Source organism: Tenrec ecaudatus, chromosome 15 (assembly GCF_050624435.1).
Source record: "Tenrec ecaudatus isolate mTenEca1 chromosome 15, mTenEca1.hap1, whole genome shotgun sequence".
Lineage (NCBI taxonomy): Eukaryota > Metazoa > Chordata > Mammalia > Afrosoricida > Tenrecidae > Tenrec > Tenrec ecaudatus.
The window spans coordinates 116,183,473-116,210,019 of record NC_134544.1 but is presented as its reverse complement, the minus strand read 5'-3'; the positions used below and the strand labels follow the sequence as shown (position 1 = coordinate 116,210,019).

Sequence of the window (26,547 nt, the reverse complement as noted above, 5' to 3'; positions counted from 1 at the left end):
CCTGGCATTCAAATGCACAACACATGGCAATTTTCTGCACTCAGCTTACTGCATTCTGTTAAATGCTTCAAATACTCCATGCTGTCAGAAGCAAGGCAAATACTTCTACATAGTCTTGACTTTTCGGGGAGTTGCTTATGTCAGCTATTGGCTCAATTTCAATAACACTACCTCATTCCCTCCTTAAAATTTTGTTACTTTATATCTCATGCCTGAACACAAACCTATTCCAAACATTCTGATTTCTAGAAATAGCCAGATCAACGCATCTTCATTTTAGCCCTACGTACGTTTGTACCAGAGGAGACCAATCATTTCAGACTTGCACTCGCATGTTCTCCGGTAGCAATGCCACAAGTTCTCCTGGCATGAAACCCCAGCTTCATTTGTATGCGCCCTGCTCCCTTGCGCTCCCTGCCCTCCTCTAGTCCTACTCCCCTTGCCTTACCTGCCCTCCCCTTGCCTTGCTCTGCCCACCTTGCCCTACCGCTGACATTCGAAGGCAGGGAGGGAAGCGTGAGCCCTCACCTTGTTCAGCTGCTGATGGATGAGCTGCTTCAGCTCGGAGGCTTTGTCTGCCGGTAGCGACATGTCGCGGGCAGCGCCGCGTCGCCACCCCTCCGCAGCCACGTCGTCCCAACGTCTGGGGCGCCGCACGGTACCGGAGAGCAACCTAAGTTTCAGAACCGTCCAGACAGCCCGCGCGCCTGCAGAAACACTGGGGGGCTGGACCAGGCGCCGGGCGGGGTGGAGCCGGAGGGCGGGAAGTGAGCCCTGGGGTGCCCACGGCGTTGCCTGATCGCCCCGACTGTTTGGCCTGGACTCGTGGCCCCTTCCCCGGAGCAGGCAGTGAACTTGGAAAGCCCCTGAGGACCCGACGCCGAGGGGACGCTGGGCCACGCCCATTGACGTTTCTATTCCGCCCGCCGGGCCCACGCCGTTTTCCGGTTCAATTCCCGCTAGGCGACTCGGCGTTACCGCCTTCTGTTCCCGCCGCTGAGGCCGCTCGCGTCGGCTCTGGAAGCTCCCAGGAGGCCTGGACTCTTGTTCCTTCCATCCTTGCGTTCCTCGCTGCGGCCATGTTTGTGCCCTGCGCAGAACCGGCGCCCGACCTCGCGGGCTTCACGCTTCTGATGGTGAGTCCCGTTGGCTGCTCTGTGCGACCTCTGGGAGATGCCCACCGCGCCGCCTCCCAATCTCGGGCCCGCAGGGACTTGCGAGGAAGACAGCGCTCGTTCCTAATGTCTGGTTTTCTGCCCTCACCGAAGGAGAGCAGATGGTCACCAGAGTAGGCGGTCCAAATTTGTGGGAATTATAATTTAGTCACGTCGATCCTTTGTATTTTTATTAGCACTTTCTTGAAACGGAAAATACTGGGTTGTCATCGATACATAGGGCATCGGTGCAGATATTTTCCATAAACTGCATTTATGTTTCCCAGTTGGTTTTAGCATGATCTTAACCTAGCAAATGGAGTGTCATGCGCCACAGATTGTCTCTAAAGAAACAACATCCATGGATTCTTAAACCGCCTTTTTGTTGTCTGAATTTAATCAAACGGAGATTGGCTGTTCAAAAACTTAAACTTAATGATGATGATAATTTTTTGGCCATTAGCTTAGCATGTCCTTATCTGAAAGTTGACAGTATATTTGAAAACACGTGTAAGCAAATGTGAGCGATAAATGGGGTCCTAAGATGGGGAAAGGAGTACAAAAACTTTTCATTAAGAATCATCATTTGTAAGAATGTCTAGAAGATGAAGAATCGGATGATCAGGAAGGAAAATAGGTCATTTCAGAAAGTTGGCTATTTAACCATGAGACAAAAAAGCTTGGAAGGATAAGGAAAACCAAAGGAGTTTGAAATGACTCCTTGAGAATTGCTAGAGACAGAATAATCATTTTTATCCAGCCATTAAGTGTCAAGTGCATTGAGCTACCAAAGAAGAGAGTATGGCCTTTTTTTGCCCTATCCGTGAACATAAGACATTCAGTTATGTAAATCAAACATTCAGTTTGACTTCTTGTAATAGTATTTTTAGTACTCTTTTTGAATTTATAAGCATTCAGATTATTGACCTATTAATAATTGGAAAATACTAAGTATGGATATTGGAAAATTGAAAGTTGTCAAAAATGATTTGGAACCCATCAAGATTAATACCTTAAGTATTAATGAGCTGGAATTAACCAGAAGTGACCGTTTTGAGTCAGACACTACTAGTCAACTGTGCTAGGAATGACACATTGAATAGGAATGGCATTACATCTGCTGTTTAAAAAAAGGATTTTTCTTGATGTGGAGTGCTGTTAGTGCCAGGATAATATCCATAAACACCTGCAAGGAAGACCAGTTAATATCACGACTGTTCAAATTTACACAGCAACACAGCCAAGTTTCTTAGCATAGATGAGTGAGTGCTTCCTCAATTTATGAAAACATTTCAATGGATATTCTGTGAATTCCTTAAAAAAAACCAAAAAACTTAATTGCCATTGAGCTAGTTTTGAATCACAGTGACCCTGTAGAACAGGGTAGAACTATGGATTCGTGAGACTACTTACTGAATAGAAAGCCTTACTCTTTCTCTTCTGTGGCTCAGCTGGTGATTCCTAATTGCTGACCTTACCGCGCAACATGTACCGCGCAACATGTAACCGCTGTTCCACCACTCATGAAGAAAGCAAAAGGTCAATTCCTCTACCCTTGTTTTTCACTAACGTAGCACTGGTGGCTCATGTTGGTTACACATTGAGCTGCTAACTTCAAGAGCAGCAGTTCAAACCCACCAGCTGCTACTTCAAGAGAGAGATGAAGCTTCCTACTCTTGTAAAGAGTTAACAGTTTCAGGTTGCTACAGGTTGCCATCACCTTGATGGCTGTGAGTGAATTGTTTGTCACTAACGCCTTCAGTACAGCTTGGGCCTTTTTCTTCAGTACCATTGGTTCTTAATCATGTTACCTCTTGAAATGGTTGAATGTTGACCAGTTCTTTTTTGTCCATAGCACTTTCTACTGTATAATAGACATTTTACCTAGTTTATTGCAGGTAAAAATGATTCGCATTAGGAAGGAACCAAGAATTGCTCAGGGCCAGGAATTTTTTTTTCTGATTTTTTTTTTACTTCATCCCCGCTACCTAAAGTAGTGATTAACCTGCAATAGATGCTCAGTAAGTATTTGGTCAAATAAATGTTCTTGAATGTTGTGGAGGCCCCAATAGACATCTCAGTTATAGCTAATCAGTCAGTTTCTAGTTGTGATATAATTATGCATAAGGATTTAGTACTAGTAATTTGATTACTATCTTTGGCTTATTTATCTTAAATATTGCTAATTTCTATATTTGTCAAATTTATCTTCTATGATTTCAGCCATCAGTATCTGTTGGAAATGTTGGTCAGCTTTCAATAGACCTGATTATCTCCACACTAAATATGTTTAAGGTTGGTTACTTCTATACTGATTGTCTTGTACCAGTGGTTGGAAACAATCCATATGCAACCACAGAAGAAAACTCAACAGAACTCAGTACAAATGCTGAGGGTATGTATGCTTTATTTTACTGTGGAGTTGTTTTAAATTTGAAATAAACTCACAGATAACTGTTTTGAAGCCAACATTTACATAATGCAGCTTTGTGTAGTCAGTGTGGGTGACCTATCAGACATGTGGTCTTTTTCTCTTACTTGTGGCTTTAGGTCTTAACCTAAATGGCAACTCTCATGGACATAAGTATATGTGTATCTTTAGACAGAATTAAAATATGTGTTCTCCTTTTTTTCCCCTACATGGGTTCCCCCCACCCCTTATCCTCAGCTTAATTTTCTAACTGGTATGTGTAATCATCATTGTTCATACAAGGAGAGTGAGGAAACAAGAATTCCACTGACCTGATGTATAGTACGTTCTTCCTTATTGAAACCTCTTAGGTATCCAGTTACATTGTTACAGAAAGCATAATGTGTTTATAGGCCAAAAGATTCAGTGACTTGCCAAATCCTCCCAGTAGGGGTGGGCTTTTTCCTTCACATATTGGCCAGGTAAGACTTGATTGAATAGGGAACACAACTTACAGTACACTAATGTTCGTCTGTTTTGTGAAACAGTTCCTGTTTTATGACCCAAGGCTTTCTCCAGCTCACACGGCGCGGTGTTTATTTTTGGTGGCTAACTACTGACCTCCCGGTCTTCTACGACCATTTTTGAGTCAAAGCCGAATGTGTCGAAGGACAAAGAAGTATTTTGTTTTGTCATAGTCTTATTAACTTTGTCGTTATTGTTAGTGTGCAATAAGGAAATCTAATTTTGAGAAATTACTGCTGAATTTTTTGTAGAAAAGGTTACTTTGTTGATAGGACACTGGATTTTGGTTACTACCTAAAAGGGTGAAGGACTATAAATGGTAGGTTAGTGGAGTTTAAATGCTTTCTACTAAAAATAATAACTATTGCTTATTGAGTATTTATTGAACATTTACTAGAGGCAGCAAGCTGTATGTATTTATGTGTATTAATTTGATCCTCACAACTAAGAGATAGCGTTATAGATGAGTTAACCGTGGCACAGAGTAATTACAGAATTTGTTCATAATATGTGATTATTAGTTTAGCTTAGCTTGTAATCAAGGCATTGTAACTTTAATTTTGCTTCTTCACCATTCTGCTCATTCACTTCAACTCCAGTAAAATTCAGTTGCTTTGCAATAAGCCAGTTGTACTGGTAAAGTCCTGTGATTTATTTTATTCTGTTTCAGAAGGTATTTTGAAATATAAGCATTATGACATTCCGTTCTCAAATATTTTTAAGTATGTATCTCTAAAAGATAGCATGTTCTTACATAGCTAAAATAGTAAGACATTTAACAAAATTATTAATTTCTTACTATCTTCCTACATGCTATCCTTGTTCAAATTGGCTTGTTGTTAAGTGAAGTGGGGTTGGTTTTGACTCATAGCAACTCAAATACAGCAGAACAAAACAGTAGGTTACAATATAATATAAACATAACTCCTATCTTCTATGGAAAACAAAAAAATTGCCACTTGTTTTTTTGTGGTTTCGTTGTTATGACAGTCTGGAACCAAACTCATAATATCTCTAGAGGCATGCCTATCGTCCCTTTACTTTCCTTCTTCACGAAACTGAGTCTCACTGTCCTACAGAATGTCCCACCTACTTCATTTATCTGATTATTTCCTTGTGGAGTCATTTGGCTTCTTCACCTACCCCTGGTTTTTCTATAACTACTGTAAGGTATATCCAAACTCTTGATTAGATTGACGTTAAAAACTTTGACTAGAATACATAAAGGGTGATGTTACTTTCATATTGCATCCCATCAGAAGAAAAAGATGGAAAAACTGTGCCTTAACAACAACTGTTAGTTACATTATACCCTGATGTATTATATCATTGCACTAGTCCCTGACTTAAAATGCATTAAAGTTGGGCAACAAATGTACAAATATGCTTGACACCTTGGATGAGTGTCTGGATTGTGGTAAGAGTTGTACGAGCCCCCAGTCAGAGGATTTTAATAAATAAATAAAATGTATTAAAGTTACAACCAGTTGCACTTAGCGATCTGTTCTTTGCAGTTTTTATTTTTGTGTATCTTAGTAGTGATAAGTATTAATGTGAAATTTGCTGCTATCATTCTCAGAAGTTCAGTGTTATGATTTATAAAGAAACATATTTAAAGGCAGTAGTCATGATGGTGATGACATTTGACTCACATTAGAACTGAATAACTTGTCAAAATGGAACTCCCATTTTAATTTAGGTGCCACCTATTCTAGATGATGTGGCACATTTTAAAGCAACGGTTCTCAACCGTCTAATACCACAACCCTTTAAGTACAGTTCCTCATGTTGCAGTGACACCCCAACTATAGAATTATTTTTGTTGTTGCTTCATAGCTGTAATTTTGCTACTGTTATGAATCGGGCGACCCCTGTGAAGGGGTCATTCAATCCCTAAAGGAGTTGCGACCCACAAGTTGAGAACCGCTGGTTTAAAGCATACTTTGCCCAACCCCCCCTTATAGACATATTTTACCTCAGTTGAATTATTGTGTGTATATGAAAACATTTTCTCTGAATTAATACCCTTGTTTCTTCATTTCTAAACCAGCTATATAAACATCCCAATGCTCACAAGACTTGTTGAGAGTATGAAATAGCTCCCAACCTCACCACACTAGAACCAAGGAGATAGGCCTCAAAAGCATACAGCCAGGAGAGATGCGATCCACTGGAGGATTCGCCCTAGTCTTTCATAATCCTTGTATAATAACTGGGAGTTTACCCCTTAGTACAGTAGCTTAATTATGTGTTCCTTGGTACATATGGAATTTTCTAATTCTTGGTGGTGAAGTTGTGTCTCCAACATTCCTCGAGTTTCCCCCTGAAGAATCTGAAACTGCAAGCCCGCTGGTGTTCAGAAAATTTTACATATTAGGTCTTTTGAAAACTCCTGAAGATAACAGATGTACCTATATTTATATGGCTAGAATTCTCTAACACTTTTTCTTCTTTCTCAATCCTAGAGAGTATTTCTGTCTTGCTGTCAGATAAAATGTAGCTGAACAAAAACACTTAGTTTCAGCTAAACAATGTCATCATTCTTAGTTAACTTTTCATAAGGGAATCTATTTCATAAACTAAATCTGAGTGGCACATATTAAGGTAGTTCAAAAGTATTTTAACAAAATGATCCCTGTTCATAATTTAATTTTTGAAAATAATTACAAAATTTCTTATACTTCAGTTTTGTTATTTATCTTTAATTTCTATATAATTTTCATTTTCCTTGTTTAATTTCATTTTCTTTGTAGTATATGTATTACCTTCAAAGAAGCTTGTGGCTCTTCAGCTAAGGTCTATTTTTATCAAGGTTAGTATATTTTATGTGCCTTTTTAAGTTAACAAAATAAGATGCCAAGTTCATATCATTGACAGGATAAAAAGTCATTTATAATGTTTTTACCATATTCAGAGTTAAGTTTAATAAAAGGTTATTCTATGGTAAAAATTGTAAGATTTCAAAAAAAATTGTCAGATTTCAGATGTATTACCATTGTTGTATGAACACGTAGAAAAGAATTACACACCTTGGTGAAAATGTTTGAACAGGAGAATTTTGTAAGCTAGTACAATCCATTATCTCTCATGCCCCTAATTCTACACTTACTCTGGTCCTCACTCTCCCCATACACTTAATAGTTGTTTCAAACAGAACACCAGTACTCCAATAAACCAGTTTTTCCCAAAGTGAGTGATACTGCCGTGCACTGGAACAATCCAAGAGCAGATACTTATACTTTATTTTGGATAATGAGCTAAGGTACAAAAGTTTTTAATAGCCTGCAGGGCAGTGAGTAAATTTTTTTCTGAAAAGGGGCAATAGGCCAAATAAGAGTAGGAACCTGTGCTTTAAACTTAAATCCAGTTACATCCCTCCTCTCTTCCTATCTCACACACAATGAAGCCATCGCTTGGCCACAGATTACTGGGCCCTACAACTGCATGTCTGATGTGCAAGCCACTAGCCACATGTATGAGGAGGCTTCAAAAAATACATAGAATTTCATTGCATTTCAAATCCATATTTTCCACTAATTTTTGAAGCCACTACTAACTAGTTAAGTTTTACATAATTAAATAATGTTAAATTTTAGTCACAGTAGTCACATTTCAAGTGCCTAATAGCACATCTGGTTAGTAGCCACCATAAAGGACACGTCCATCGTTGCCACAGAAAGTTCAGTTAGACTGTAAGGTTCTACTTAATCTGTTGTCAACTCTTTGTATATTCCCAATGCCTATTTTCTCAGTCACGCTGGCCGCCACATGTTACTCACACATAACAGATCCACTCCCATCACACCTTTGCACTAATTTCTCTGCCAGAGTGCTTCATTTCAAATAGCTACATGTTTCTTCTTTTCAGACCTGGTTTAAGCATTACTTCACCAGAAAGGCTGCTCTGGCTACAGTTTTTATCTTTCACCTGCTTTGTTTTTCACAGCTTACTGCCACCTATTAGAAAATAAACTTCCTTAGAGAATTGGTGTTGGCTCATTCCAGCTTAAGTCACTACTCTTAGAATAAATAGTACCTTATACAATAAGAGGCTCTCAGGAAGTAGTGACTGAATGGATTATTCAGAATGACTCAGATGTCATCTGCTCAATAGGTCAGAAATAAGGAATATCCAAAACATTCAAATTACCCTTGTTCCTTAAATGGCCTTTATATTTTGTTTCTCTCAAGTCAGGGTTCAAGTAAGGATCGTGAACTTTTGGCTATTTAACATCTTTTTAAATAGTGTCCTTCAGCTTAGAATCAGCCTTTCTTTTCTATTTACAGTCTTGATTCCAGCAGACAGGAGTCTGCTGTCTCTGGATTCATCTGATTGTTTCCTCATAATCAGATTCGGGTCTGAAATATCTGGCAAGAACATCTTAGAGGTGGCCATGCTAAGGTTTTTGAAATAATGGTAGATTTGGATCACTTAGTGGAGACTGGGAGTTTTTCATCTATTAGAATAGAAATGTTTTAGAATCTAGATTCCTCACAAATAGTTCATTTCTTAATTGTAAACATGCTTATATATTAATTACTTGATCTTTCACCTTCAGTGTAAAGATAATAAATTGATTTGAAAATAGTAAGATGATTTTAGTACAAGCAGACCCTTTAATAAATGAGGTCAGTTCCTAACAATGTAAGAATTTGTAGGTTATTAAGAATAGGGGCATCGGTTCTTATTACGTCTTATTAGTTCAGTGCAAGAGCTGGGAGCCCTGGTGGTATAGCGGTTACGTTTTGGGCTGCTAACTGCAAGGTGTGCAGTTTGAAACCGTCAGCCACTCCTCAGGAGAACAATAAGACTTTCTACACTCCTAAAGACTTACAGTCTTGGAATCCGCTCTAGAGCAGTGGGTTTGGTTTCAGTTTAGTCTTTAGTGCAAGAATTATGTATCTCAGAGTCTTTTCAGTGACTTAAAGACTGCATGCACATGCTATAAGTCACGGTGATTGTGCTAATGAATCTGTTATAAATAGGATTGGTTCTGTGTTTTGTTTTTCAATTTAGAGACACATTTATATAACATTCAAGGGCAAGTATTGTCCATAAGTCAGATGTCTGTATCCCAGAGACTACTCTTTCTCTCTCTCTCTCTCTCTCTCTCTCTATATATATATATATATATATATATATATATATATATATATATATATATATGTAATTTTATAGATAATCATGACATAAAGTTGCTAAGATATGCAGAATATTCTTAATACAACTTAAGGTCTAACTTTTGATTTTATTCTCCTCTTTGGTATATAAAGTATAAATCCAAGCCATTCTGTGAAAAACTGCTTTCCTGGGTGAGAAGTAGTAACTGTGCCAGAGTTGTTGTTCTTTCAAGCAGTCATTCATATCACCGTAATGATGCACAGCTTCGCAGGTATGTTCTTGTCTTGGAAAATGTATTTTTAAATATAGTTTGTACACTATTATAATTTCACTATTTAAAATTTTTGTTTTTAAGCCATGGTTTATGATTTTCTCATTGGAATTTAAAAAGAAGCAGTTGAAACAGCGGTTCTCAACCTGTGGGTTGTGACCCCTTTGGGATCGAACAACCCTTTCACAGGGGTCACCTGACTCATAACAGTAGCAAAATTATAGTTATGAAGTAGCAATGAAAATAATTTTATGGTTGGGGGGTCACTGAACATGAGGAACTGTATTAAAGGGTCGCAGCATTAGGAAGGTTGAGAACCACTGAGTTAAACAAAAGTCCAAAGATAAAGGGAAGGAAAGCTAGAGGGAGAGTATTAGTTCCTGTGAGATTTTGGTACAAGTTAGGACAAAGGAGAGACTTAGAAGTAAGGATAGAGATGCCCTGAAACTTGGTTTGCTGTTTGATATAATACTTTAGGATAAACATGAAAATGTTACAGAGTTCTGATTAAGAAAAGGAAGTGAAAGGGGCCTAGTTGGAAAGCTACCCAAGATTTATTGGTTGATAATTTTTGAAAGAGCAATTGATGATTTCAATATTTCTGCATATATAATTATATGCAACCATGTGTTACTTAAACTCCATATCCTCCAAGTGAAAATCCCTGGCATGTCAAAATGAAATCTTATTTTTCTTTTTAACTTTTGATTACACATTAGGTAGAGGATTGTAGAGCAGATAATCAGTTTTATATTCAGTAGATGCATACTTTGTTTCAACTAATCTATCGCAACTCATTAACGCACCCTCAGTTGTCCCACATCTTCCTGTGTGAGTTTCCTTTTCACCTTTTCACTTTTTCCTTAGTTAAATGCCACCCTTCTGATATTAAGTGATTGCTTATCCTAAGACAGAGGTGAGTTCAGTTCCAGATCAGTTAACTGTAAGCGGGTGGATTTACTTAAGGATTCTCAATTCTGTTCCATTTCTCTATGTGTGTCTATTGTTGGGGCAGTACCCGGCTGTTTTGACTATCATGGCTATATGATGAATTGATCTTTACATCAGGATGTGAGAGACCTGCTTTGTTGTTCTTTAGTAGTGCTTTGCTTAACTGGGGCACCTTTTCTGTCCATACTTTCCTTATAGGGGTTGATCTGTAAATGATGTTGGAATCTGGGTCAGGATTGCATTTTATCTGTAGATTGCTTTGGGCATTATTGACATTTTCGTAATGTTTAGTCTTACCTATGAGCATGGTATATTTCATTTATATAGGTTTCTTTTTTCTTAATAGTAGTGTTTTACTAGTTCTCTTAGTACAGGTCTTTTGTTTTTCAGGTTAGAGGTTTTTCTAAGTATTTCATCTTAGGAGTGCTTATTTTAAATAATACACATTTCCCAATTTACTTTTCCATTTTGTTAGTATAAAGGAATCCAAATAAATTTTGCATCTTGATCTTATACTCTGCTAATTTATTGAATCTTTCAATTAGTTCCAACACTTTTCTTGCCAAGTGTTTGGGATATTTTATGTATAAACCAAAAATTCACTGCCATAGGGTCAATTTTGACTCATAGCCACCCTAGGATTTGGTAGAATTGCCCCTATGGGTTTTCGAAACTGTAAACCCTTATAGACATTGAAAATCTCTGATGAGGGCAACGAATGTACAAATGTGCTTTACACAATGGTTGGATGTATATATGGTAAGAGTTGTATGAGCCCACAATTAAATGATTTATAAGAGAAGTTGAAAGCCTCATCTTTCTCTTGTGGAGCATCTTGTAGTTTTGAAATGCTAACCTTTTGGTTAGCAGCCCAATGTGTAACTCTCTGTGCCACCAGATTTCTGGAAATAAAATTTTACTTCTTCGTTGCCAATTCGGATATCATTAATTTCCGTTTGCTGCCTTGTATATTAGCTAGACTTCCAGCACAATGTTGAATAGAGATGGTGACAATGTGTATCTGATTGCAAGGGGAATACTTTAAATATACCTCTTTGAGATAATATTGGCTGTTTTGGTATAAATGTCCTTTTTTGTGTTGAAGAAGTCCATATCTATTCTTGTTTTTGAGAATTTTCCTCAGTAATGAGTGTTGGATTTAGTAAAGTGCCTTTTCTACATCGATTGATATGATCCTATAGTTATTTTCCTTCATTTTATTTATGTGACAGATCACACTCATTGCTTTTCTAATGTAGAACGTCCTGACATATATTCAAGAAAATTTTAGCCAAAAGAATAGATATTAATGTTATTTGTGAATTTTTAAAAAATTATGTGGTTGTTTCCAGTACTCCTTTTCGTTACCTACTTACACCTGCCATGCAAAAAAGCGTTCAGAATAAAATAAAGAAGCTTAACTGGGAGGAAATGGAGAAAAGCCAGTGCGTTCCTGGAATTGAGGATTCTGAATTTTGTGTTCGTATTCCTGGAGGAGGTATCACAAAAACACTATATGATGAAAGGTATGTTGATTGCTTGCTTGCTTAATTGTGTACCACATTGATTAAAATGAAATTGGAATTATTAGGAGGGCATACTGGATTGTTTATTAGAACATTCAAAATATATTTGTGAAACACGTATTATACATACACACAGTGGATTACTATGTATCAGTAAAAAAAACAGTACTGGGACCAGTAAGTACCTCATGGTATGGATGGACCTGGAGAACATGCTGAATAAAATTAGCAAGTCACCAGAGGACAGTTATTGTCTGCAACCACTGTTATAAATGGGGGGGGGGAGGGGGACAACAAAACAAAGACTTTAATACCAAAGGAGTTTGCCAAATTGAGAGGGGATGGAAGGGAAAACAGAGTGATAAAGTAGATGGTTGACAGTTGACCCACTTTGGCAATTGGTGGTCTACAAAAGTAAGAAGAAAAAAAAATTTTTTTTTAAAGAGTAATAACGCTCAAATACCAAATATTGGGAGATGTGGTTACTATATTACAGAGTAAAATGTAAATCCCCACTTAATTTACCAAAAAAACAAGAACTAGGAGGAAAAAGCTATTTATAATGGTATAGCTATAGGCATGTAAATATGTTCATTTATAATGATAGGGATAGAGGTCATTGTACATGTATGTTAAGTATTAAGATAGCAGACGGACTTTGGACCTCTAGACTCAAGGCCTCCTTAAATACAAGAACACTTTGTTCTAATAATTTTGTACTCTTGATATTCACCTTCCCAATATGATCACTGAAGGCAAAATGGATGCATAGCAAATGTGTTGAAGACCGCAGGTGGTACCCGGCTAGTAAAAGATAGAACATCTGGGTGGGATCTTAAAAGGCTTGAAGTTAAACAAGCAGCCATCTAGCAGGGAAGCAAATAAGCCCATATGGAAGAAGCACACCAACCTGGGTGATCATGAGGTGTCAACAGGATCAGGTATTAAAAGATCCAAAGCAAATAATTATGTCGATTCAAAGAGGCGGGTTGGAGTGGAAACGCAAAGCCCATCCATCTGTAGATATTGGACATCCCCCACCAAAGGGTTACAAGAAAGGGACGATTTGCCTAGTGTGCAGTATAGCACCAAGGAAACAAACTTCATTCCTCTAATTCCTGAATGTTTCACACACAGACTGCCGTGACCCGGTTCTACCTTACAAATCTAGCTAGACCAGAGTACACACATTGGTACAGATAAGAACTCGTGACACATGGAATTTAGAACAGATAACCCCTCAGAAACAAGAGGGATTAGCAATATCAGGAGGGTAAGGAGATAGTGGGGGGTGGATGAGAAAGGGGGAACCCATCTTAAAGTTGGTTATATAGCCTCCCAAGGGGAATGAATACCATGTGGGTGAAGGGAGACAACGGACAATGTAAAATCAAAATAATAGTATATAATTGGTCAAGGATTCACTAGGGTGGGAAGGTAGGGGAGGGAGGGAAAAAAAGAGTTGATACCAAGGGCTCTAATAGAAAAAATGTCTTGGAAATGTTGATGGCAACGTAAGTACAATTGTGCTTAATATAGTTGAATGATAGATTATTATAAGATTTGTAAGAGCCCCCCAATAAAATGATTAATTGAAATTTTTTAGTAAAAAAATTGTTGAATACAAAGTTGATGATCTGGAATGTAAATCCCCACTTAATTTGCAAAAATAACCAATTTGTTAACAAAATAATCTAAAGATACTAAGAAGTATATGAGATCTTGTGAGTCATATATTAACTTTCTGAGAAATTTAGTTTTCCATAACAGCTGTATCATATTCAGCCCTAAAAACAATCCATAAGTTCTGAGTTCCTATCCATCTTTGCCAACACTCATTATTTTGTATTTTAAAAAATAATCATCATCACAAAATTGAAATAAAACAACACTGCTATATAGTCAGTGGTGTTTCCTAGCAACGCTGTATGGGATTCCCAAGCCTGTAAATCTTTACTGGAGCAGTTAACCTGTGCGTCCAAGGAACACCAGCCTTATGGTTAGCATTACAATGCTTAACAGGCAGATCAGCATTGGGATGCTGTTTTATTTTGGTGTGGATTTGCATTTCCCTTATGACTAATGATAGTTGGGTATTTTTTAATTACCATACTTGGTGGTTATTTTTTTATAGTCTGAATAAAAATCCATGTTGAGGGCGGGGAGCACATGAGAAAAGTATAACTCTAATAAATACTATAACATAATACAATTTTGAAACAATAAACACAACCAAATTTAAATTGGAAAAAAAAGACTGTACCAAAGAAAATGTACTCGGGAAAGTTTTAAATGTCATCTGTGGTTGGTTTCTGGAAAATCTGTGTTTAGTGTTTTATTATGTGTGTCCTTGTAGGTATTAGGGTCATTATTCCCACTCAGACTTAGGATTGTGAACTTTTAAGGTGAAAAGCTGAAGATTAAAATTAGAAATCTTTTAGCCTCTCCCCTTTTAAAATTGGCTTATATGTTCACACCCAGTATACTATTAGATTTTTTTAAATGTCTGATGCAAATAGACACAACAAAATATTTGCTAATTGAACAGTTTATATAAGTTAGGCCATGTGATATATGTCCTTTTGTGACTTAGAATTAGCTCAGGCTGGTAGCCCTAGTTAGATGCTGGCAGCTAAGTTCAAGGTTAGTTGTAAAAGCCTATCAGCTGCTCCACTGAAAAAGATGAGGCTGTCTACACCCGTCAAGTTTTATTATCTGAGAAGCCTCACCGGGTCTCAAGTCAGAATAGAATTGATGCCATGCATTTGTTTTTAAGAACAGTGACAGTAGTGATGAGTTGGGCTGTGATCTTCAAGGTCAGCGTGTATTTTTCCCTTTAAGGGTAATATTCTACTGAATGTTTGTGCCACATTTTGCTTTATCTGTTGGTGGATATTTTTCTAGGTTGGGGCTACTGTGAAAGCTGCTACAGTACACATTGGTGTACAGAGGTTTCTTCCTCTTCGTTTGTGTATATGCATAGTACTGAGATTGTTGAGTAATGTGATAGTTCTGTTTCGACCTTCTGAGGAACTGCCAAGCTGTTTGCCATAGAGCTGTACTATAATGGTAGGAGAAAGATGAAGCTTTTTACTCCCACAGTTCGACTTTGTCTTGTAAAGTCGCTATAAGTCAGAATCGACTCAAAGGAAGTGGGTTTGGATTTGCTCTATTTTTAATAGCTGGTGATATATTAGGCTTATGTTTATATATTTATTAGCCATTTGAATATCCTCTTTTATCTATTTTTTATTGGGTTGTGTCTCATCAGATATTTAGACAAGCTTTTCCTACTTTGCTTCATATTTCACAAGGCCTGAGGCAATGTTAGACCTAACCCGATGCTTTGTATATGCTTTAATGCCGTGAGTTTTCTTCCATGCTATGGTTTAATATGACTGATAAGTTTATGTTCAGACAAAACGAGTAAGTATGAAAAATTGAAGTGGAGCATTTTGGAAGATAATAAACCAAGAGTGGCCGCTGCTTCTCAAGGCAATGTATTCTGCTCCATCCTTTCCCATAAAGCGATGAATAAATGAGAATGCCCTACCAATGCCTAATCAGTGGGTTTAGAGAATTGGACAGAGCTAACACTAGAAAAAAGTTGTCTCTCAACTGCTGCTGCTGCTTATCACAGGAAATTTCAAGAGGATAAGCCGAGCAGTGCAAATTAGAATCACACATTTATCTGCTCGTAAATCGGTGACTGATTTATGTAAAATTCTAGGATTAATTGTAGCGGTAATAGTAATAAAGATTTTAGTAATGTTAAAGTTTCTGGCATTCTTCCGTGTGCTCTCTATTTAATCAGTCATTTAACTCTCATAACTACATAGATGCATTGTGTACTAATAACTCCTTTTCATGCACAGGAAATTGAAGAACAACCCAATTTTGGTTAAAAAACAAAATACATGTAATGAGGGACAGAGCCAAGATCTTAGCTCAGGTTTTACCAGACCTCTGACCCCAAATCCTGTTCTCTTAAATTTTTTAAAAATATGAGCGGTACCCCCCCCCCCCAAAAAAAAGAAAACTCTGGGAAGAGCTTTCGTAGTATGCATTTTTCCCATTAGGCAAGCATCAAACAAGTTACTCTGAGTTAGTTCACCCAATGGCGTTGCCTAGGAAAGTTCTCTGGTCGCAGTGAATTTTTTCATAAAAGCAGTTTCACTTAAACCTTGTGTGTGATAGCTAATTTAAGACAACAGCATGCAGCTGTGAAGTTTTGTTTCCTGCTCGAGAAAAATGCCCCAGAAACACTTGTGATGTTGAACACAGCTTACAAGGGCAGCACTAGGGAAAAAACTCAAGTGTACGAATGGTTTTCTTGTTTCAAAAGAGGTGAAACATTGATGGATGACAGCTCATTCTGGACGTCCATCAGCTTCCCAAAGGGACGAAAATATCAACTCATGGTGCATTTGGATTTCGACCTACCAAGTCAGACTGTTAACCAAGCTTTCTACTTAGAGGTTCTGAAAAGATAGAATAACAGTGTTCAATTAAAAACACCTGATTTGTGGCAGACACCTGGTTTTGTCACCGCGACAATGCACCTGCTCACACAGTCATCTCAGTGCACCAGTTTTGGACCAAAAAAAAAAAAAAAACGAAAACCAACTGCATGCCTCATGCCCCACGCACTTTATTCACCTGGCCTTGTTCTGTGCAACTTCCTTTTGTTTCCATGAATGAAAAGGGACATGAAAGGAGAGCAATTTGACAGTGGAGAAGTGAATCAGAAAACAAGGGAGTGAAGAAAAGCACAAGGCTGTCAGCCATCCAAACAGATGAATGTATTAATTGTGATGGAGAGTTCTTTGAAGGTAATAAGCTTGTTTTCTAATATCTCTTTGGGGGCGGAAATTCCATTTGGGGGTGGGTAGTACCCTCACGTACATCACCTCCTCTGAGTTCTTGATGGTTTTTATTTTAGGCTTGGTTCTCTAAAGGAATAAAGCTACTGAGGGGAGAGAGAGAGAGAGAGAGAGTGTGTGTGTGTGTATGTGTGTGTGTACAGTTTTATTTCAAGGAAATAACTCATGCAGTTGTGGAAATTGGCAAGTCCCAAATCCATATAGTCAGGCTGAAGGCTGCTGGCTGCTGTGCTGCAGAAGTTAAGGAATTCAAAATCCGCAAGTCAGGTAGCCTGTTGAAGACTGTACAAATTCCAATAATCAGAGGTTAGAAAGTAACAAGACAGGTTGCAGGGAAAGAGAGAGTGGGCTGTGTTAGATAATCCTTGTATACTTTGGATGCAGGCAACCCGTCTAAGGAAAATAAACTGTCAGCCAATGACTGCTCACATCAAATCACAAAATGAAGTATTAATAAATAATGAAACTATGCAAAAGCCTGGAATCAGAAAGCCAAGCAGGAAGAGCATGACCAGCATATATTAAGTTCAAAAAAAGTGAAGAAAAATGTTACGGTTTGAGTTGTAATATTGAAGGATTCCTGAGTAAAATGTTTAACAATGCAGGAAATATCTAAAACATGGAAGGAATACATATAAACATGCAACCTTTTCGTACTGAGGGAGAAAATCACCCGAAAGAATGGAAATTTTGAGTAATATCACATGCAAGTAAAATTTTGTGAAAGATTGTTCAACAATGATTACAGCAGCACATTGACAGGGAGCTACCAAAAATTCAAGCTGGACTTAGAAGAGATGTGGAACAAGAAGAGGATGTGGAACAAGGTATCCCATTGCTGACATCAGATGGAACTTAATCAAAAGTGTTGAATATCAGAAAGATGTTTATTGTGTTTTATCACTTTGCAAAGGCATTTAGCTGCATGGATCATAACAAACTCTAGTTAACATTAAGAAGAATGGGAATTTCGGAACACTTGATTGCACTCATGCAGAACCTGTACCCAGGGTCAGGTTCAAATAGAACAAGGAATACTGTGGTTTAAAATCAGGTAAGGTGTGTGTCAAGGTTGGAGCCATTCACCATCCTTCTACAGTCTGTATGCTAGACAAGTAATCTGAGAAACTGCCTATGTGAAGAAGAACTGGTCATCAGGATCAAGAAAGGCTTTAATAACCCTGTTTGATGATGAAACCCAGCTTTCTGAAATTAAGCATGACATGAGGCAATTTCTGTTGAAGATCAGGGATTGCAGGCTTCAGGATGGATAGCAACTCAATATAAACAAAGCCAAAAATCTTCAAAACTGTTGGACCAAACATAAAATCATGATAGAGATTTTGCTTGGATCCACAATCAGTGCTTGTGGAAGCAGCAGTCAAATGATGCATTGGACAAAACCTCTTTAAAATGCTGAAGAGTAAGGATGTTATTTTAAGGACTGTCAGAGTACACCTAACGATAGGATTTGGATCAGTATTGTATTTATTGGTTGCATTGCATAGTACTCGTATTTTCACAATAATTAAACTTTCCTATCCATGAGCATCAAATAATTTTTCTTTTGCATAGGTCTCATGGCTTCTTATAATAGTGTTCTGTAGTTTTCTTTGTGTAAGTCCTTGTTTCTCTAGTTAGGCTTATTCTTAAATACTTCTTTTTCAAAGCTTTCTTTGTTAGTATAAAAGAATTTAATTAATATTTTTAATATTGATCTTGTACCTTGCTATATTGCCAATATTTTATTTATTTCCAACAGTTTTCTTGTTGAATCTTTGAGTTTTTCTATGTAGTCATTTTAAAATTAAGTTTTACTACTACTTTGCCAATTTGGAGGTCCTTAATAGCTTGCTTTTTGTCTTGAGTTCCAGCATAATATTGAGTAGGAGTAGTGGTAAGGGCATCTATGTCTAGTTCCCATTTACAAAAGAAACTTGCCTACACAGATCATTCATGTTCACTGGAAAAGAATGTGCTGTGCTGTTACTGGGTGGAATGCTTTGTATGTCTAAAAGATGCAGTTGGTTAGTTGTATGTGTCTTGATTTTATGAGAGATTATTATTGCTAAACCTTTTTTTTTGTTGTCACCATTAACTTGAATAAGTGATATTTGTCAGAATTAAAAAATTAATTCACTGCTATCAAGTCATTTTGACTCATATTACTCAAATGCAGTTGTTTATTTCCTCCTATGAAAGTTTCCCTACACTGCTTTCATGTTAACAAGACTGTTACACTCTTTCCTTCAATTTGGTGCAGTGCTCAAAAACTTTTTAATTCATTTTTATTGACAATTTAGTTCACATACAATTCCATAGTTCTGGCATATTAATAATTATACAATCATCTCTAAATCAGTTCCAGAATATCTCCTTCCCTCTTGTATTTGTTATTACGTCCCCATTTCTCTCCCACCCCATCCCTGCATGCCACAGTAAGCCCCTAATCCTGTTACTGTCTATCTAGCTTCACTTACCCTGGTCTTCATATATTTGGTGGGAAGGGGACCGACAATAATAAACCGGGAGGTACAGGGCAGGACAAGGAAAAAGCAGGGACTATTAAAAACTAGAACATTTTTAGTGATTCAAAAGGGAGATCAGATGATCAGGCATCACATTTTAACCCGATTATATCAGCCATGATTACATGTATGACATTTCTGTTGGATAGCAGGGCTATTCACATTTTTCAACCATAGTCAGAGTTTAATCCATGCAGGAGCCCTGCAAATGAATTTTGGGTTCCCACTGTTAGCCATTGCCTTCTAGAAATTGGGTATTCACAATTTAAGCTGTAATAACCATCCTCTCCTTCAGATTCGCATTTTGTGATTTATCACCCTTAGATCCCATAGGTTGGTGTGCTTCTTCCATATGGATTTAGTACCTCACTTAAATGGCTGATTGTTTGAAGACAAGCCTTGAAGACCCTGTGCTAATCTTTCTGATAGCCAAGCACCATCGTTTCCTTAACCACACTTTCATGCAGCTCCTTCAGTGATCTCTTCATGAGAGCAAGAAAGAAATCACTATCTTCTAAATCTACACCATTTGTGGACATAGGTCAGGACCTACGTAATGTGCCACACCAGCTCCTGATGGCAACTCCACTGTGTGAAGTACAGGGGACACCAAAGAACTGCGTGCCCTGTTCCCACAGATAAAATAGTAATTCTTTGGCAAAGAGAAAGAAATACGTGATAGCTAAAGCGTACAAGTCCCAACTTAAATTAGCGTCTTAACAGTGAATGAACTCTGAATTACTTTATTTGTTGTAGCTGTTCCAGAGAAATTCCAATGGCAATTCTTCTGAAATTTGTTTCTGAAGGAGACAATATCCCAGATGCATTAGATCTTGTTCAGTATCTTAACGAATGGCTTCAGATCGTCAAACCATGTGTAAGTTTTTTCGTTTTTTAATTTTTGCTATTGTTTTACTACTGCTTAATGCTCTGACTTGACAACACATTTAATCTTATTTACGGAGACCAAAAAAAGTGAAGTTGATGTTAAGTACAGACATACTTTTACATAACATTTTGAGTTGAATTTTTGAAAAGGGGATAATTTAGTCTCTTCCTTTTATTTTATTAAAGCTGGTAGTGCTTCTGAAAACAGAAAATCTTTGCTATGCCACAGCCTGAATTCTTCAGCCCCCCACACACGGCCCCTCTGCAGGCCTGCCCAATTGTCTTGCAGGTCGGTTTGGGTCTCTGCTTTGTCCCTGCTCCTTCACATCCATTTGACCGCTCGTTTTTTTTACTTCTAGTAACTGTTCCCATCAACATCTCATGATCACACAGGCTGGTGTGCTTCTTCCATGTGAGCTTTGTTGCCTCCCTGCCCATTGGTCACTTGTTTGACTGTAAGCCTTTAAGACCCCAGATGCTATATTTTTTAATAGTCAGGAAGTATTTGTTCACCACATTTGTTTATGCACCCCTTTTGTCTTAAGCAATCATGTCGGGAAGATGAGTGTCATACAGTGCCACTTTACTGGAACAAACCGTTCTTATACTTAGGTGAGATTTCAGTAGAGACCCAAAGTCTATCTGCTTCCTTGTTGAATTTATATCTATGTACATGTATAGACAAATACCTGTATTTATGTAGTTCTATATTTACATGTGTATATGTTTGCTTTCTTTTTGCTTTCTCTTTTTTTCTTCTGCCCAACTCTTATGCTTACCCCTGATTCAACTCTCAGTGATTCCTCTCAGACACTTTTTGATGGATCTAACCTGACCAGGAACGCTAAACCCTCTATCAATATTATAACCCTTGCTATTCCCATCCTTGTCATTATTGGCTCACCACTCCCCTCCCTCTGCCTCCTCTCCTCCCATATCCCCAACCCCCGTCCCCCAACCATTGGTTCCTTTGCTGTCTCCATAGGGTTACTTGTCCTGCTTATATTATATAGACAGACCCTGAAAAAGGAGAAAGACCATAGAAATAGTTCCAAGTCTAACTGATGTCCTGACCCAGAGGAGATGACTATCTCGCTGTTAAATAGTGGGCAGGCCCTATTATAATCCCTCATCCCATTACCCTTTTATTTCAGTGATCCGTATCCCGGGACCTGCTTCCCTAACAGCACTTACTCCCTTTTAGTCCTCGGCGTTTTTTATCTGATAGACGCACACCCTGCAGGTCCCTATTGCTCTTCTTGCAGTTAGGGATGGAGTGGTCTAGTGCCCCCACTCCGTTACACCTTTAGACTTGCAGTGTGACCCCCTTTTTTAGTAGCCCCATCCAGTTCAGGTGAGGTGCCACGTGCTTCCCCCCGCCCCAATTCAGATGTCTACAATCGGAATTTCTCCAGGACTTCGAGGCTTCACTTCCATCGCTGATCTGCTGCACTTCTTTATGGTTTGCCCCCATGGGTGCGCATCAGACCAGGCGCTGATGAACTCAAACTATCCTCTGGTTCTTTAATATTCCCTCCCTTACTTTTCAGGCTTATGCTTCACCTCGTTACTACTGTTAGCCCTCTGTAAGTACAGGTGTTTAAGTAAGATTGTTCATGGAGGAATGCCACGGTAGATGACCTTACAGAAACAGCAGCTGGAGCATGATTCCCTGAGGATATGGGAATTCAGGGGGTGGCAAGGGGGCTGATAGCAATGATGACTGTATAACTCCACTCAAGAGGAGTCAATAACAAAATTGTAAGTGAAAAAATAGATATATAATCGAATGTTAATAATAATATAACAATAACAAGGGTTCCTGGGGGGGAGGGAAGGGGAAAGGGGGGAGCTGACATCAGAGTTCAAGAAGAAAATGTTTTTAAACTATTTGTAGTCAAAATTGTACAATTATGCTTGAACTATTTGAATTATGGAATGTTATGACATCTGTAAGAGTTCCCAATATAATGACGAATTAAAATTAAGTAATTACAGCACTAATCTTAAAAGGAAAATCTGACGTTTTCATTCTTGTTTTATTAGACAATTCTTATAAGCAAATCCTCTTTGGAGTTCCCTTCTTTTTTTTAATGGAAGCATAAAATATTGCTTTTGTAGCTGTTTATAGCTTGCTTTATGTGCTTTGTTATAGAGTTACTCTCCTCCATTATATCATTACACATGATAAGTCTGGTAGCCTTCCAGCCTAACAAAATGACCATAAGGTGTGTGATAAGTAACTGATTTTTTAATTTGTGCTCCTATAGAATTATATGACAAATGGCACAACTGAGTCAATTATTTATTAACCACTTTTCCTTTTGAATTTTATTTTAAGTACTAGATTCCATATGCAGCCACTCTAACAGAATTGTGGTTTGGAATGGGAAAATTTATGTTCATTTGACTTGAGAACATAGAATGATTGCTTTGTTTTTATTACCAGTAAAACCTGGCCAAGAGTGCCAGGAACAAAGAACTAGAGAAGAGAGTTACAGAATGAATGTGTGTTGAAAGGAGATTTTTTTTTTTTAATTACAGATTGATGACCCCACAGCTTCTGTCTTGCCATGGAAAATACCAAGTTCCTGGAGGTTACTGTTTGGCAGTGGTCTTCCTCCTGCACTTTTCTAATGTGGTTTCCGTTTTATACCACATGTGTCTACATAATTCATCACCAATACAACTGGTAAACATTCTAGACAGAATGTACTATCTGAAACTATCTGAAGAAAGAAGTATTTTTCATAGATAATTCCAAAGAAGAAATGGTAAACAGAAGGTCATTTTGCCATACTTGTCATTATATATTAACAAATGTAAATTTTGTACAGTAAGTACTTAAAACGATTTTGTCTGAAATGTTTTTGTTTTGCTTTTTAACTCAGATTCTTCGTTTTCTGTGACTGCTGTAACAAATTTAATGGCTTAAAACAAATACAACTCTGTATTTATACTTCGAAGATCAGACATTACAAAATCAGCCTCATTGAGTTAAAGTCAAGGTGTTAAGTAGGGCTGGTTTCTTGAGAAGTTCTAGGGAACAGTCCATTTCCTTGCTCATTGTCAGCTCTGGTATTTCTTGGCTGCCTGTTTTCTATATTAAATGATGATACATAGAAGCTTTTCATTGAAATGCATTTCCTATGTATTTCTCTTTCCTATGTACTAATATTTTTTCTTTTGACTCAGCTATTTAGGTTGTCTCTGTTGCTAATGAGTTTCTATACATTACCTTTACAAAGTTAAGGCATGAGGAAGTCCCCCTTCATGGGACTGAATATGTTAATTTGTTCTGGTATTACTCAGTACTTTGAAAACATAACTCAATTTCCATTATTTTTACCCCCTTGGTGTTCATTGATTTCTAACTTTATTTAGTCATATTCTTCAGTGCTTGTTGTTTCTGTGTTTACTGAATCTTAATGATTTTCCTCTTTATTTTGATGGAGTTACTAATTTCCTTTGAAGATATACTGTAATTGATTAAATTCTTCATAATTTTAAAACCATCTGTTCTAAATCTACTTCTGCGTTTGAAAGTTCTGTAACTACATTATTCCCTCTATTTACTTTGTAATTTAACAATTAAAGATTGACACCTCTGGTTCCCTATTTTCAGTCTTGGAGGTCTGTGTTACTTTGGGCGTTTCTAAGTCTGGGTTGCCTTCTGGTGGTGGTGTCCTAGATGTCCTGTTGTTCGGTCTCTGAAGAACTCCCCTTAGGACAGTGGTTCTCCACCTTCTTAATGCCGTGACCCTTTAATACAGTTCCTCACTTGTGGTGGCCCCAACCATGAAATTATTTTCTTTTCTTTTTTTTTTTAGTATCAGAAGCGCCTTTATTAAAATGAAATTGAGCTGATTCCAGGAACCCAAGCGGAAGGTGAATTTTGAGAATGATTAAGGCATGAAATTATTTTCATTGCTACTTCATAACTAATTTTGCTACTGCTATGAATCAGGCGACCCCTGTGAAAGGGGTCGTTCAACCCCCAAAGGGATTGTGACCCACAAGATGAGAACCACTGCCTTAGGACATCTTGTAATTTCATTCTGATTTTTACAAGTTGCTTTCATTTCTGTTTATATAGAAATGCCCTAATTTCACTATCATATTTGAAAGGCAGTTTTACTAGGTATATAATTCTTAATGTTTTCTTTTTTTGAGTTTTATATAATCATTCTATTGCTTTCTTGCTTGAATGACTTCTGTTGAAAAAGCTTACTGGTTCCCCTTTGTACATATTTTTGTTTGTTTGCTTGTTTGTTTTTCCCAAGCTACTCTCAGGATCCTGCATTTGGATTTGGAGAATTGATTATATGTCGTGGTGATTTTATTTTGAGTGTATTCTGTTTGAGGTTTGCTTAGAAAAGTTTTCTTCCAACAACTCTTCAAAATTTTTCTAGGTGCTTTTTGTTATTTCTTGTTCTGGAAATATGATCGCATGTAAATTATTCTTACTGATATCCCACAGAATTTCTGTATTTTTTTTTTTAGAGGGGATTGGTGTGTTTTTTTTCCCACTCAAACCAAATTTATTTCATCAAATTCATAGCAACCCTAACAGGACAGGGTAGAATTGCCCCTGGCGGTTTCTGAGTCTTTAGCTCTTTTAGAGAGTAGAAAGCCCTGCCTTTCCTCCACAGAGACAGCTGGTGGTTTTGAACTGCTGGCCGTGCCTTAACAGCGTGATGTGTAACCACCATTGCTCCACAAGCAGATTAGTATTGAGAGATTTGTCTTAAAGCTCACTAATGTGACTTACTGATTCAATTTTACTCCTTTTTCAGTGTATTATCTATTTGTGAAATCTTAAGATTAAGTCATCAAGATTTCTACTTGATGAGCTTGTATGGTTTCTTTTTTTTTTTTTCTCATTTATTTTGTTACTTTGTTTCCATAGTGTTTTCCTGAATTCTAGGGGGAGTGTGTGTGTGTGTGTGTGTGTGTGTGTGTGTGTGTGCGGGCGCGCGCACGCACACACAAAGATCTTGGTTTTGTTGAGCTGTCTATCCACTGACGAAGTCTGTGTTAGGCTGGATTCTCAAAACCAGTGATGTCAATATATGTATATATAGAGAGAAATTTATTTCAAGGAAATGGCTTCCACAGTTCTGAAAGTACAAGTCCAGGTAGGTTTCAAGTCTTTGGGTTAGATGTTAGGCTGGAGGCTTCTACTGACACATGTGCTTGCCAGTACTGATTACCCCAAGAGTTATAGGAAGACCACAGGTTTGTGGCTGCAGAGGTTCATGAGTCCAAGGCCCGCAGGTCAGACTTGTGGTTGCAGGTGCAAATGAATCCACGGTTGTCCTGTAAATGCTCAAAATTGCAGACCACTGGATTAAGTTCAGAGAACTTGAGATTGGTGATCCAGATGGCAGCATCAAAGAGCAAGCAAGTTCTTCCATGGTGCCTACACTTACTGGGAACAAACCACACCCCCTGAGGAAACTTCCTTACAATTGATTACAACAAGATTGTGATCTCAAGGATGTTACATCCATGCATTACTGTATAACATTTGTGAAGAAGAAAACAAAAGGTGCAGAAGAGAGCTGTTGAAAAGCCGGTAACATTCACCATTGTGAAATCCTTTAACAGTGCATGCACATAAAAATATATCTAATGGTTCATGATTTTTAAAAAGAGTCTTAACTATCACTTTCTACAGATACTTTGCCTTCATAGGACTTACAGTTACATATTATCTTCTCCCATCAGGAGGGAGGGCCAACACCCATCAGCACTCTAGATTTTACAGAATAACAAATCCACCACCATTTTGCTAAAAAAATTAAGTCTATTGCCCTGATTTCCCAAACTGGTTTATACAAATGGGTAGCAGCTGAATCAAATACTGTCAATCAAAAAGGCTCTGAATCTGCCCTCCCAATGACGTGAATAAACATTTCACAGATGTCCTGGGAGCTGGATTACTGTCATCACAGTCATGGGCACTTCACCTTGGACATGAAGGTTCATATCATTTTGAAATAAATTTCAGGTGTCATTGTGATTTCATAGGTTAAGAGAACATTATGAAACAATAAGGGCAACTTTACAAAACATAATCACAGATGGTTGGCAAAGAAAAGTTAATGCAAATGTAGATATAAACATCTGAATCTACAGCTGCTTCATTGCAAGGAAGATGGGCGTTTACTTATAAAATTCCATTTGATAGTTAATGGCGGTGGGGGAATCCCAGTTGATTATGATATGGTCCTTTGGACGTGCATTTAGATTCTGTTCACTAGTATTTTATATGTGCCTGTTTTCA

The 26,547-nt window shown here is 37.8% G+C and overlaps 2 protein-coding genes across 3 annotated transcripts in view; one reads left to right on the top strand and one right to left on the bottom strand.

Annotated features, from left to right (window-relative positions):
* Window positions 1–952, bottom strand: part of CEP76 (centrosomal protein 76) — a 58,731-nt gene extending 57,779 nt beyond the window's left edge. Inside the window, exon 1 of the mRNA XM_075532946.1 lies at window positions 529–952. Coding sequence (XP_075389061.1) covers window positions 529–906 — 378 coding nt within the window. The 5' untranslated portion in view covers window positions 907–952. The remainder of the gene's footprint in view (window positions 1–528) is intronic.
* PSMG2 (proteasome assembly chaperone 2) lies at window positions 914–26,547 on the top strand. Of its 2 annotated transcripts, XM_075532947.1 has the most exons (7): window positions 916–1,136; window positions 3,378–3,549; window positions 6,843–6,901; window positions 9,364–9,482; window positions 11,786–11,959; window positions 20,127–20,247; window positions 22,803–26,547. In XM_075532947.1, the coding sequence occupies exons 1-7, from the start codon at window positions 1,080–1,082 to the stop codon at window positions 22,893–22,895; spliced, it is 795 nt and encodes a 264-aa protein (XP_075389062.1). In that variant the 5' UTR covers window positions 916–1,079; the 3' UTR covers window positions 22,896–26,547. The 2 variants fall into 2 exon arrangements, with proteins under 2 accessions (XP_075389063.1, XP_075389062.1); XM_075532948.1 differs by lacking the exons at window positions 20,127–20,247; window positions 22,803–26,547 and adding an exon at window positions 16,665–16,802 and having other exon boundaries at window positions 914–1,136.

Excerpts from the sequence above, each read along its gene's own strand:
- PSMG2 (XM_075532947.1), top strand. The coding sequence starts at position 1,080 with ATGTTTGTGCCCTGCGCAGAACCGGCGCCCGACCTCGCGGGCTTCACG. Across the intron at positions 3,550-6,842 it reads ACTCAGTACAAATGCTGAGG|TATATGTATTACCTTCAAAG; the intron begins GTATGTATGCTT and ends TTTTCTTTGTAG. Across the intron at positions 6,902-9,363 it reads TAAGGTCTATTTTTATCAAG|TATAAATCCAAGCCATTCTG; the intron begins GTTAGTATATTT and ends TGGTATATAAAG.